The 14,145-nt window shown below is 37.8% G+C and overlaps 1 protein-coding gene across 2 annotated transcripts in view; it reads right to left on the reverse strand.

The window, feature by feature from the left end:
* zdhhc8b (zinc finger DHHC-type palmitoyltransferase 8b) overlaps positions 1 to 13,701 on the reverse strand; it is a 71,716-nt gene extending 58,015 nt beyond the window's left edge. For both annotated transcript variants that reach the window (XM_020928330.2, XM_055162110.1), the window contains exon 1: positions 13,393 to 13,701. In XM_020928330.2, the coding sequence (XP_020783989.1) occupies positions 13,393 to 13,496 (104 nt within the window). In that variant the 5' untranslated portion in view covers positions 13,497 to 13,701. The remainder of the gene's footprint in view (positions 1 to 13,392) is intronic.
* Between the last annotated feature and the right edge of the window lie 444 nt (positions 13,702 to 14,145).

The raw sequence follows: 14,145 nt of genomic DNA on the forward strand, positions 1-14,145 counted from the left end.
TAAAATAATCTCAAATTTTAGCTTAATCCCTTGAGTAGTTCCTGAGTTATGGCCCATTGAAAATTTGGGGCCATGCCCATTTTTTCACACACCTTAATTTATGAGAGCATTTTTGAGAGACCATAACTTCATAAAAGATAGAGCTAGGAAGATGAAAATTTGTATTATTGTAGATTCTTGGTGGGTCATATATTAAGAATCTGTTGTCAAATATTGGGTATCTTCATTAAGGGGGGTGCTGTGGGCCCCCAAAATCTCAAATTTGGTTGCTGCTCAATTTATTTATTATTTTTTTCAATTTTTGAGGTCCAAGATCTATTTACTCCAAGCAGATATTTACAAACTAACTGTTGAACCTGAATATTTGAGAGAATGACCATTTCCGACAACAATCTCACACTTTTCTGAGCTTTCATGTGGATGGTGTAGAGCCCCAAATATGGTCACAGACCAAATGTAGTCTTTTTGGCCCCTTTTTTGACCCTTGGTTCCCCATGTGGGCATTGTTAGATGTTGATAAAAATTTTACCAGAGAAACTTTGGCATATTCTGATTAGTTTAAAGTAAAACATCTGCTATTAACTTCTTTCATTTCAAATGTAATTTTTGAAAATGAGCTCTCATGGGTCATTATTGGTGGAGCTTAGATACTTTTCCACCTGCTAGAAAGGTTCAGTTACCTTTAATAGCCTTAAACACTAATTGCTTGTTATAAGGGAAGACAATTGGACATTATTTGTGGCACACTGTTTGTGATGGTTTTGGTGGCACAGTAAAAGGCTCAGCTCCTATAACCAGTCTTCAGGCAACTGACAGCAACCAAATATTCACCTCACTCCAGATGTTTGAGTGGGCTTCACAAAACAAAGAATGTAAAGTTTTTCTTTACAAGCTCTAAAGATATTACAAACCATGAACTTACTTCCAAACTAGAAGAGCGCTGTAGAAAGGTAAAGACTGTGAATGGTACTAGATCACACCACACTTTCATTCCGGTGTCAATTGGTAAATTAGAAATGAGGAGAATATCTCAAGATCATTTATGTACTGAAGTGTCGGTTTCTGAAATACAAAATGAGATTGTGCCAGATATCTCTCTGGACCAGCCAGGTCAATACAGTGCATGTATTTATGACATCAGGTGGTTCATTGGGAATACTTCAGAGCGTTCAGATGAACATGGTGATGTCTATGTGAGATTCATGAATGGAGATGACAGAACCCTCATCTGGCCTCCTGAACATCGGCAGAACCATGTTGGGTCCCATTTCAGCACATAACCTGTTGTTCTAAGGTACCAGAAGTTCAGAGAAGAAGAGCATGAAATTATCGTGACACTGCAGATTATGACAGGGTCTAAACATTACTTCTGAAGTTCATTAGTAGTTAGGAACACTTACTGTGCAAGATACCAATACAAATGATCTACAGTAGGTGGCAAAGGGACCAGAATGGGCAGATTTTGTTGGTATTTTCCACTGAGGTTTTTTTTTTCACACAGATTTTTTTAAATGTAATTTCTAGCAGTTGAACAAATAACAGATCAGATTACTGTATTTTGGAAACTTTTGTGTCAATATCAAATTTTTCCTTGTTGATGTTATTGCCTCCTTGAAATATGTTTTGTGCAAATTCATACACATATGGTCATACTGAAAGCCATGGTTATAAAATCAGAGACTTTGAGATTTAACAGGCAATGAGTATTCCAATTGTAATTTGCCTTTGATCAGTTTCCATCAATACTATCTTAACTTTTGTTGCTTTATTTATACACCATGAAAAGTTGTTTCTTTGTGAAATACAAACATACAAATTATTTTTCTCAAATAAAAATAGAATAAATAATGCAAACAAACCTTTTTCATAATTTTGTATGGAGTTAATAGTTAAATTTTTTCAAAGGATTAATGACACTTTTCCAAGCGCCATAGCCATAAATAATCTCCAATTGTCTTCCCTTATAACAAGCAATTAGTGTTTAAGGCTATTAAAGGTAATTTAACCTTTCTGCAGGTGGGAAAGTACCTAAGCTCCACCAAAACTTACCTGTGAGAGCTCATTTTCAAAAATTCTGTTTGAAATGAAGGAAGTTTAAACTAATCAGAATATGCTAAAGTTTCTCTGGTAAAAAAATTATCAACATCTAACAATGCCCACATGGGGAACGGAGGGTCCAAAGAAGGGGCCAGAAAGGTCTAATCTGGTCTGTGACCATATTTGGGACTCAACACCAGTGTGAGATTGCTGTAAGAAATAGTCATTCTCTAAAATATTCAGGTTCAGCAGTTAGTTTGTAAAAATCTGCTTGAAGTAAATAGATCTTGGACCTCAAAAATAAAAAAATAAAAAAATTGAGCAGCAACCAAATTTGGGGGCCCACAGCACTCCCCTTAATAAAGATGCCCAATATTTGACAACAGATTCAGAATCTATGACCAAGAATCTACAATAATACCATCATCTTCCTCACTCTATTTCTTATGAAGTTATGTGCTCTCAAAAATGCTTATAAATTAAGGTGTCTGAAAAATATGTGTGGCCCCAAAATTTCAACAGGCCATAATAACTCAGGAACGACTCAAGGGACTGAGTTAAAATTTGAGATTCTTTCATTTGGTCATTTTAGAAATTTTTTTGAATTTTTTTTCAGCTAAATCTGAGATGGCTCATAGGGGAGATTCCTTGAAAACAGCTGATTTCATATGGACTGACCCATATGTACATTTAATAAAATTGCTAATGAAACTATTTTACTGTTGTGATGACACCTGGTGAGCTTCACTGATCTGTAAATATCTCCTGCTTGGGGTACTGTTAATGCAAAAGATATGGTGTTCAAAGGCAGGTGGGAAAGGTGTGAAATTATAGCATGTGACAGATGTGAAGGATAAGGTCTCGTCCTCATTGAAGTACAAAGCAAACGCACCAAAGCGTAACCGAGCAGAGTCCGACTGGAGCGCAGAAGATCAGTGGCTCAAAAGCTGCAGGGGTCCCCTCACATTTACAGCACAGACAGTCACACATTTGAATGGTAGTAAAAAGATAATGGTGTGAATAAAAGTTAGGACAGATTTTCATTGCTGGATCATTTAACTGTTGTCGCCTTGTTGCAGTGGAGGGGATAGTGTTTCCTCACAGTGTCAATAATGTGTCAGTAAAGTTTTGTTATAATGTATTGAGTGAAGCTAATAATTGAGTCTTAACGCCAAATTAATTATAGTACATAATATAGTCATCTAATTATTGATTACTGATCATTTGCACCACCTCACAGAGGTGACATCCAGTTCATGGAGTGGTCCCATTTTATTTAATTGTCTGTTTAAGTTAAAGTTTACATACTTTAAAATGGGATGGGACCATAGACCATATATATGAATGAACATAACAAATGTGCTAGCCGCCGTGTTTCAAATAAGAAGTGCTCCTGGGGGCTCTTCCAGCTCCTTCTGACGCTGGCTCCAATTGACTTACATTGGGATCTTGTCACTCCTCTCTCTGTAACTGCTTTCATTTCAATATTTTGTCCCTAAATCAAGAAATGAACATAAATATGGGACCAATCAGAGGCCTTCATTCCCCAAGGTCGCTCCCACTAGTGTTAGCAACAGGTCTGAATGACAGCTATGTGTTTCATTGCTAAGTAAGCCCCTTCTTGCTTTCCGGTGAGAAGGGCGGGCACATTTAACAACCTCAATCATGACTCGTGGTCAGATTTCTAAATACGGAGCCTGGCTCCAAATTTGCTCCTGTTTTCAATAAAAATAAATTTTTGTTCTATGTAGTTTCTGTTGTACAGTTTCTGTTGTATCAGTGAGATGTATATCTTATGATCCTGTATTGTATAGTATGAATGCTCTCTGTTGTGTGAATGTTTTCTTTGTGTTATGTTTGTCTTTTGTTCTATTTTGATTAGGTTTTTCTTATTTTCTGTGAACACTATTTTTGTTAATGTATTTAGGACCCCTTTGCAAATGAGATGCTACAACAAAGGAGCTTAAATAAATAAATAGCCGTTAGCATCGGGAGCTTCATTTGAGTTGAGCCAAATGCAATTCGCTTAGTCCAATTCTTTTACATAGTCTATGGATGGAACTCATCAACACCACCCAGCCCGGTGTATGTAATTAGAAACACTGAGACGTAATCACATCTTGCGTGGTGTCACCGACTACTTGAAGTGGCCACTGAAGGCAGCACACACTTAAATGTTTATGTTTGACTAGAAAGCTGCAAATTTGCCTAGTTTGCACCAAATTTTAAACAATAAATAAATGATAATAGATAATGCTATTAAAAACACAGTTTAGTAGTGGGGGAAAAAGGGGGATTGTGTGTTTAGTTCCACGTGTATGATGGTAAAAGTAAGACCTACTAAAATAGCAATACAACTGGTTCTGCTTTTCACCACAAAACAGAAAAAATAAAAACAAAAAGCATTTACGTCTTCCATACATGTTGAACATGTACATTCAGTCTGTAATGTTTCATGGCAGGCAGGTGCACTGTATTTTGGCATTTGAAACTTTTGATGCCCATGGCAGACAGGTCTGGGCCCACTTTAAGCCTCTCATAAAGCCACTCCAGCAGAGGGTGTCAGAGGTATAGAGCTCTGTTTCCACTTATTACCAGTCATGGGCTCCTCCTGGCAAAACTGCACAAAGGGAAACAGGGTGGAGTCGCCACAGAGGGAGAGGCAAGATGGAGGTCGAAATTAAACACACATGTTCCCCAAGAGTTGACTTTCCAAGGAACCAGAGCTTATTCCACTGGTGGGAGGAGAGAGAAAGAGAGAAGGAGAGAGAGATACAGAGAGAGGGAGAAGGAAAGAGAGAGAGACAGAGAAACAAAGAGAGAGAAGGAGAGAGAGGAGAGCGAGAGACAGACAGTGAGACAGAGAGAAGGAGAGACAGACAGCGAGGGAGACAGAGAAGGAGAGCGAGAGACAGAGAGAGATGGAGCGTACAAAACGTTGAAGAAAAAAAGTCAATGCACCTCGTTGTTGCACTTTCCCGCACTTTTCGCCCACACACTGCTGCGCAAAACCTCCACATGGATTCATTTAGCTCACAAGACAAACTTTACTTTAGAAAAAGCTGCAGAAAGAAATACAAAATATAATTGCAATAAAACAGTCATGAGTCACAAAAATGGAAACAAAAAAAATCTTTGGGAAAATAGTCAAGATTTTCTGTGTTTTCATGTAAAACGCCCTTTGGGTACATGACTCATTCTCTTCACCTGTTGTTACAGCTGGTTGAGTTGTGACGAATGACACCAATCAGTCCGTCACATCTTCTACATGTAAATATAGAAGAAACTCCAACAATATCCTCAGAACTAGGCTACATGGTTAATATTTCAAAATAATGTAGAACACCTGTTAGGGGTCCTGCTATAGCAAATGGACATAAAGCATACAGCATGCATATAAATGGAACAGCCAAAAGTGACTTTAGGTAGAGGCTCAAATTTGTATATTATATATTATGTAATGTGTATACCAATAGCCTACCATTCACATTCATATACACCATTGTTTCCCAAAGACTGGGTTGTGACCCTCAGGTGGGTCACAAGAGATTTTTTTTTTTGGGTTGCCTTGTCTGCAATATGCATATACATACAATTTGGCACACCCCCCACTCCTCACTTCTTCTCCGGCCACCCCCCTCACTTCTTCTCCATATGCACTGAGTTATCCCTTTACAAATAATGTCTAATGACTTGGGTCATGAAGATTTATGACTTATAAAATATGGGTCCCCAGAAAACAAATTTCGGTAGACAGTTTATGGTAAGACTTAATAGGAGAACATTTAAAATCATATTCAAAAAGACCAAATAAATGCATTTTCTAAGTCATCTGTTGTTACCTGAGTAGGCTGCAGTCTCTAAACAGCAAAATAACAAAGCACATACAACATGGAGTCAAATCACAGTATCCTAATGAGAGCATGCAAACTACAAAATGGTCTAAATAAAAATATATTGGTTTAAAATTAAAAAATATTAAAATAATAATCAACAATTTGAGCCAAAGCTATGATAAACATAGATGCTGTGCCACAGACGGTCAGGCATTGATCCCCGTAAATGTAATTAAGCCCAGATAAAGCAGAGCTGTTGTAAAGCTGGCATCTCCAGAGAGGCTGTGTGGTCCTGAAGCAGCCTGGCAGCAGCAGTATGTGAGTGCCAAGCAAGAGGATCTGTCAGCATTATCTTAACCTGGTTGTGGAGCAGTGACAGGAAGGCTGGGAGCAATGAGATTATCCAACCTAGCCTTGTTTTCCCAAGCTTCATCGATACTAAGAGAGACAAACTGGAATAGTGTAACTTGAAGCACATGCCTAAGTTTTCTATTATAATTATCATATTGTTAATGTCCTGACACAATTTAAGATATCAAAACTAAAAGGCGGTGTTGAAATCAAATAGAAGTATACTAGTATGTAGTTTTATATTTGTTCTGATACAGCTCAAGAAGTTTTAGCTAAAGCATTTCAGAAAAAGTTAATTTCTGCCCTATGAATGCTTTTTTTCAGTATCGATACCTGCTCAAATTTTCTGTATTGACTGGTATCTGATTTCCAATACTTCTGACAACCTCAATGCACTCAACATTTATTAAGATCATTATCAACACTACATACAGAAATGGGTTATTATATTTTACAGCACTGATTTATTTAAACCCTTTCCCAAATTCCCTGGCTTGAACTAAATTACTTTCTTGAAAACTAGATCAAACCATTTGCCTTGGGATTCTTTCAAGGTCCATAGTGAGATTCCAGACCTCCCCTGTATAAGCCATCTCTCTCCTGAGCTTTTGGTGTGAGGAGTCACAACAGCTGGACATACCTTCACTCTGATAAATAGCACAGCCTGATACCACTGTGGAACCGGTGGTTTCTTTTGTAAGTGTATTTTGGATGTAGTAATAGCAGCTTAATGACTTGCTCCAAACCAAAACGAGTCCCCCAAGTATCATTGACTTGCATTGGAGTATATTAGATGAAGAAATTTGTCTGAAACCCACATTACATCCCATTAGTGTCAAGTAGTCCGTGGCTAAAAATATAAGATGTACATGCTGATGTTTTTTTTTTGTTTTTTTTACTTTTTTCCCATGGTATTGATTTCATTTTCATTAACATTATTATAAACACTAGTACTTACTTCAAATTAAAACTAAGCATATATAATCTAATATATAATTAGAGAGAGAGAAATACTTTGTTGATTCTGAGGGAAATTCAAGTTTTAGTTGTAGTTCAATTTTTTTTTTTTTTTATGTACAGCCACCTTTTCAGCTTTGTTGCTCTTCCATTTCCATTTGAAATCAGAAGTTTTAAAAAGACACACTGAGAATGACACACATACAATAAAAAAATCTCACATATTAGTTTGGTTGATATTGGCACTATTGTCTATCCCCAACTAAAGCGGTAATCTTGGTACTCTCATAGTTTGAAGATATAATGAACAAGCTACAGTGACACTAAACTGTTCTGCACTACTCCCCCTCTTCCTGTCTCACCCAAGTGTCGATAATTTGCACTTGAAGCTGAAATTACAGCCTTATCTAATCCTACAAAGCGGGCCGCTCCACTCTGACCAACTACAGCGATTATCCCAGGTAAGAAATCAAATGCTCCACTTATCTTTAAAAACAGCTGTCGTTTCTGCAGTGGATTTAAAAGCAGACCAATGGGGTGTCTCATTGCTAGTGATTTACTTTTAAGTGTTGTCAGTGGCAACCAAGATTATCTTCATTAAATACACAGTGATTAATAAACAAAGTTGGACAGGGTTTTAGGAAAGTGAGGTCTAGGCCAAGTTTAGTGCAATTGTTTCTTGGTAAATGGTAACATTTTTATATTCTACCTTCAAAGCATTCAAAGTGCTTTACATGAAGGAACCACTCATCCATTCATATACACACGCATACACACGCATACACACGCATACACACGCATATACACACGCATACACACACATACACACATACATGCACACACACACACGCATGCACACACACCAGTGTATGCAGACACTGAGGGCAAGGTGTCTCACCAAAGGACACAAGGACAACATTTATTTATAAGAGTTGGAATCGCACTGCCAAGCTGTGGGTCAGTGGACACACTCTCAACCAACTGAACTACTGTTGCTTATATAATTTCTTTAAAACAAATATTTAAGTATACATTTCATTAACAACACAATACAGACTTTTAATTAGTGTCATTTAACAAAAAAGGTCTGCTTCAAAGTACATGCTTTTATGACTGAATCTCAAATTTGACGAAAAGTCAATTAATTGCACAATATCAATAATACAATAACTCTAACATGGACCATTACTGTTTAATCTTAATGTTCAAACATAATTCTTAGTGGATTTTTGCTACGGGAGTACATTTAAAAGGCTTGTTGTTTAATTTGTAAATTCTCCTTGCATCTTTAAACTAGCATGATATCTACCTAGTGCATTTAAATAAACAAACTAAATCCAAATAAGCCATAATGTCATGGGAGCAATATTAAAAGCAGGCAGCCAAGATGGAGACTCAACTTTGCAAATGTAAACAGAAGGATGACTTAAACCAACAATTCATTTAACTACATCCAAAGGCACAGCACTTCACAGCCACTAATGCCACACAAGAGACCAGCAAACATGTCGCTAATGGACAGTAAAGAAGTGGAGCATTAGTGGGAGCCTGTTTGTCATCTCACTTAAGAAAGACAACAACAATGACATCCTTGATCTTGAATATGACAATGATTAGGAGGAAAACTTTTTCTTAAGATTTTATTTATTATGCAAAATTTACTTTTTAGAGCTTTTAGCCATGTTATAGCGGTTTCCCTTCACCATTTATTCATCCATGTTTGTGTTTGGAGTGATTTGTCATTTAATTGCTTATTTTCAAGACTCTATATTGCCAATCAACCCGTTTTCACCAAAACTGCTCTACTTACTTTCGTTTTCCAGCTTTATTTTCTCAATCTGTGATATGTGCAGGATTTGGTAGCATTGTGTGGTCATTTTGGTTAAAATGAAAAAAATATTCACTGCTCACTAGAGATGATCTGCAGCTATCCATCAGACTTGAGGATTCTTTATTGTGATGATGTTTAAATATGAATATTGCAATTTAAGATGTGCAAATTATAACACAATGATCATCAATCTATGATGGGTGTCGTAGATTATAGCTTGTTAGCAGATACAAGCACAATATATCTTCTTTAGGTTAGAAATTCAAAACATATAACAGTTTCCAAAATGTTGCGTGAAAATGAATAATAGAAAGGCTAAGAAAAAAATTATTACTTGAAAAAAGGTGAAGGGACAGTATCTAAACAGATACAGTATTTCAGAAATTCATCATTAATCATTAATCATAGACTTTATCATTGTGAGATAATATTAAGGTTTTGTGGGTCAATGGTGAGAGTGATTAAAAGATCTTACAAGAAGATCAAAGCACTGGCAGTATATTAAAAAAAAAAGTTTTTTTGGTTTTTTTTGTGGTCTTTTTTGTCTTATTACAAAACAAATGTCTTCCAATATGAATATAGCATTTAAGTAATTGTCATTGAAAACTAAAAGACAGTCATGTTTCAGTTAAACTTCTTTTTCCAGACAATTTTTTTTTCTGTATCAGTGCTTACACACAAATTACCATCTATTACTCTAAGTAAATTGGAACATAGGAAGTATATTTAGTGTATTTACAAAAATCCAAACTATGCACTGATTCTACACAATGCTCTGAGCAGCTCTGTGAATGAAGTTTGATTGAATAGATGTACAGTGAAAAGGAGGAAACAGATGTGGAAGTCCTAGATTGTGACAAGGCTGATTTGCTTGCACTGCACCACTGCAATGTCTGGGAATACATTCACCTCAATGCCAGCCCCTACCCAACATATCATTTAGGACCTAGTGGTATAAACTGCTGAACTGAGGCTTATCCAGATGATCGATTGATAGTTTTCTCACATCTGTCCACAAGGCAAGCACCAGAGAGGGTTTAATAGGCTTGGTATGAGTGATGTGAAACCACCAGGCCTATTTAGCTCCCAAAGTAAAGGTTATTCAGTTGAGGTATTACTAAAGAGATGTTTGAGGGCAGCAGTGCAAATACAGCAGTACAATAAAATAGAATCTAGATGTAAACAGATAAATCAGAGGGAAATTACCTGCTCTGATGGTCTGTTGTGACTGGTTTAGGACCTGGTACAGTGTTCTGGATTAGTCCTGGTGTGACGTGTAAAATGTATGAAGAATTTTGGACCTTGTTCATGCCTGGTGTAGTCCTAATTTGCCTCACAAGTAGGGGGCAACAACGTCGTTCTTTGTTGTGTCCTAAAGCAAGACACGTCACCCACCTTGCGTAGTATGAAAGTGATGTGTGCATGAGTGCTGGTGGTAGTCGGAGGGGCCAGTGGTGCAGATTAACAGCCTAGAATCTGTCAATCTGCCCCTGGGCAGCTGTAGTTACAAGAATATCTTACCACCACCAGTGTGGAGTGAATGAATAATGAACTGTAAAGTGCTTTGGGGACCTTGAAAGACACTATATAAATCCAGTGCATTATTATTAATATGATTTACAATTAGTTTTAGGTTAATCCAAGTTAGATATATTTTTCCCCAGATGGTGTTTATTTGGTCTCAATCCTCTTGGTGAAGTTTAAACCTAATCTAAAAAGAGATCCCTGAAAGCTGTGATGCTGCTTTCGTAGGGATTAGTCCAGGTTGAATGCAATAAAATTATAAAGGCCAGGCTAAAATTATGACGGCTGAACTGAACCATATAAAAAGGCACAATTTACCCAGTGTTCCGTTGTGTGCAAGCAGTTGCAGTCATGCAGCAGAGATATAAATAATTCTCTTCTAATGTGGTCTAATTCTATCTCTGTGGGAAACACAAACTGTCAGGAGTCGGTCGGCCAAATGCACTAACACTATGAACACTGTACTTGCCAACATGGGCTGCCTGGCTCTAAGGTCCATATGACACAAAACTCCCCGCTGTCAACAGTCGCCTGCCATGCCCAAAAACTTTGACCATAGCAAAATCAGGGCAGATTATGTGGTTTGAATTTAATTTGATGTCTTTGTGAGTTTGACATTACTTTTCAATACTATATACAAAATGTCATTGCACTTTTTGATGAGGTAATTGTAACTACTAAATTGCCAGGCACTGTAGGGCTGTGTCAAATGACCTCAAAAGGACTTCTTTACAAGTAATAACTTGTATAAACTCACTGCATCTTAAAATGTAAAATGCCAAAGTACAAAAAGACAAAATATCATTGACCCAAGACCTTAAAGATGCACTATGTAACTTTCTGATTGGGGGACCATCAGCTGCTTGTTTTTATGGATATGTCATTGCTCTGCCTGAAATGTTCCACAGTGTGACATTAAACAGCTCTAGCTTACATTTATTCAATTAGAGATGGCTTTATAGCTCAAAAATACTGAGAACAGCAGGCACTCTAACTGTGAGCGTGGTTGCCTCTCCACAGACCTGACCTGTAACTTGGTCTGGTTTGTTCTCCATGAAGGTAAAAAGGTTTAATACCATACTGTGAAAAGTTCCAGACAAAGCAATGGCAACATGGAGAAAAGCATTTGATGGCCCTTCAACAGAAAAAATACATAATGCACCTTTAAACCTTGAAATTCATTAATTTAAAAGCATCTTAACATTTACATTTAACATCATCCAACATCTATATATCTAAAGTATGTCACATTTTTTTGCTATACTGGTCAAATCCAGCATGAAATCATAATAATGGACAGGGTTTATGATGAGAGATGGCCTAGTTTGGAATTGGACGTGCACTCCTCCCTGGGGGGCTCCATTATACATGACTCAATCCTTTGGGCGATTTTTTACTGAAACGATATAGAAACAAAGTCCTAATCCCCAACCTTGAACCATCTGCTGGGGATGAACCTTAAAACACAGATTAGACGATACAAAGCCCAGCAAATAAAGGACTAACAATAGTAAATGGGATTTGAAGCACGCTGCTGTCAGAACCAATGACCTTTAAGCTTGAATCACAAATCTTGCTATAAATTGGAACACCATTATTGTGGATGTGGTAAATCAGGGCATTTGGTTATGCAAAGCTCAACAACGAACTCAAGGGAGAGTTAAGATTTAGGCAGCCTACGAAAGCAACCCACAGCCATATGTTATCTTCAGTCTGAGTCACCTGACTGTGCAAGTCCACGCAGTGTTGTGATTTAGCTGTTTAGATCTATGGATGCAAAGTCATGTCATGAGTGGGTACTACAGTACACACATACCTCTGCAATGTTTAGGGCAGCTAGTCAAAACTGATATATCATTTCATCATTTTATTATTATTTTACCATTTGTAACATTTTGTAGTAATAATAGTACAAGTTTAAGTGATTGCCAACTTTTTGTGGTGCTTTGGCAAGAGCTTCAAGTCCATATCTCCAGTCAATACTTTATTTTATTATCACAAGACATCTTGGTTTAAAGTGTGCATTATATCTTTCACTTCACACACTGAAAAATCTTTGTAAAATATGACTTTTGGTCTCCTTTCTTGGTCAAAGGTTCCAAATCTTCACAGTCCTTGGGGACACACTGCCTGTACTGATGATTTCAGTGAGAATCCATTTACCTTTTAACAAGACCAGAATATATGTGCAAATAATTATTCACACCATATACATCACTTTCAAGGCTCTATCTATCTAAGGCCAGATCTCTGGACAGAATCAGCAATGAAGGTGCTAAATTCCCCATTTGACAAAGAAGGATAGGTTAAGTGATTTTTCAAAATGGGCTTTCACTTGTGTGCAGTAGGTGTAGATAATATATGAAATGGCAGATTGAAAAATGCTTGTAGGTGATGTAACATGTCCATTAACTTGTCTTATCACATTTCCAAGCAAGATGCCATTTAGACACCCCATGATTGCGCACATGCACCATAGCAGAAAATACCTTAATTATAACAACCCCTCAGCAGATTCATTACGCATAAAGTATCAACTTGTGGTCTAAACTTAACATTGAATCTCCTGCAAGAGTTAAGCCTCGTTAAACTCACATGTTGGAAGTTTGCCTCGCAGCTACAGCACATAATGGTTTGTCTGGGGCAGCGTAGAGGCAACAAATGGCTATAGTACCGCTATGTGACAGACCACAGGAATACTCGTAACCTAAAATCACATATCCTTCTCCTGAGTGACTAAATTTATCCATGCAAACTTGGCGTCTCAATCTTCTCATGTCAAATGTGTGCAACGCGAGGACGCATAAAACACCTTTTCAACCAACCGTGCAGCGAAAAGACAAGAAGCAAACTTACGTGAAGACGAAGAATAAAGTGGTCGACCCCACAAGAAGCGTGGCAGCTGTGGATACTGGGATGTATTTCGTGGGTTTAAATCTCTTTCCAGTGCTGTCGGGCATTCTGTAATTTCCACATTCCTCAATTAGTTATTCCGATAGCAGTCGCATGTAGAAAAGAGGTCCTTGGGTACAGCAGCGCCGTATGGCAGGCCTGATTTGCGGCTATTGGAAATACCGCCAGCCCCGTTTTTTTCTCTATCGGTGAAGCCGCATAGATCCGAAGATAGAGGCTGCAGGAATACATTGAGCTCTGTGAAAGCCTGGAAATCCCACCCTTCCAAACCAGCCCACTAGTGAGGTCACTGAACCGCTCAAAAAGGTGGAGCCTCGCCGCAAAGCCTGCTGCATGTGTCTTCAAGACCAGTCACTGCCAGTAGCCTTTGGACAAATAATGTATCACGGGTTCTTGGAGGATGGTTGTCCAGCACAGTGCATAAGCAAGGGTGCTGCTTATCCCAGGCAAAAAACTGCCCCAAACATTTAAGCAATTAAGGCTTCAATTGCCACCCCCCACTTAACAACCAATACAAAATATAATAGCCCTATGAATATTTTTTTTACAGTGTACTTACTGTGCCCAAAGCCATTTATTAAATGCACCTGGTTGTCTCAATGGAAATGTTACTGTTTTGCCTGGAAGATTCCACGGTATAGCGTCCATCATGCCTATCTCCATGGAAACAAGCAGATCGTGCCACCTGGCCAAGTT

This window comes from Boleophthalmus pectinirostris, unplaced genomic scaffold, assembly GCF_026225935.1.
Source record: "Boleophthalmus pectinirostris isolate CB_2022bp ecotype Guang Dong unplaced genomic scaffold, ASM2622593v1 HiC_scaffold_4, whole genome shotgun sequence".
Classification (NCBI taxonomy): Eukaryota; Metazoa; Chordata; class Actinopteri; order Gobiiformes; family Gobiidae; genus Boleophthalmus; species Boleophthalmus pectinirostris.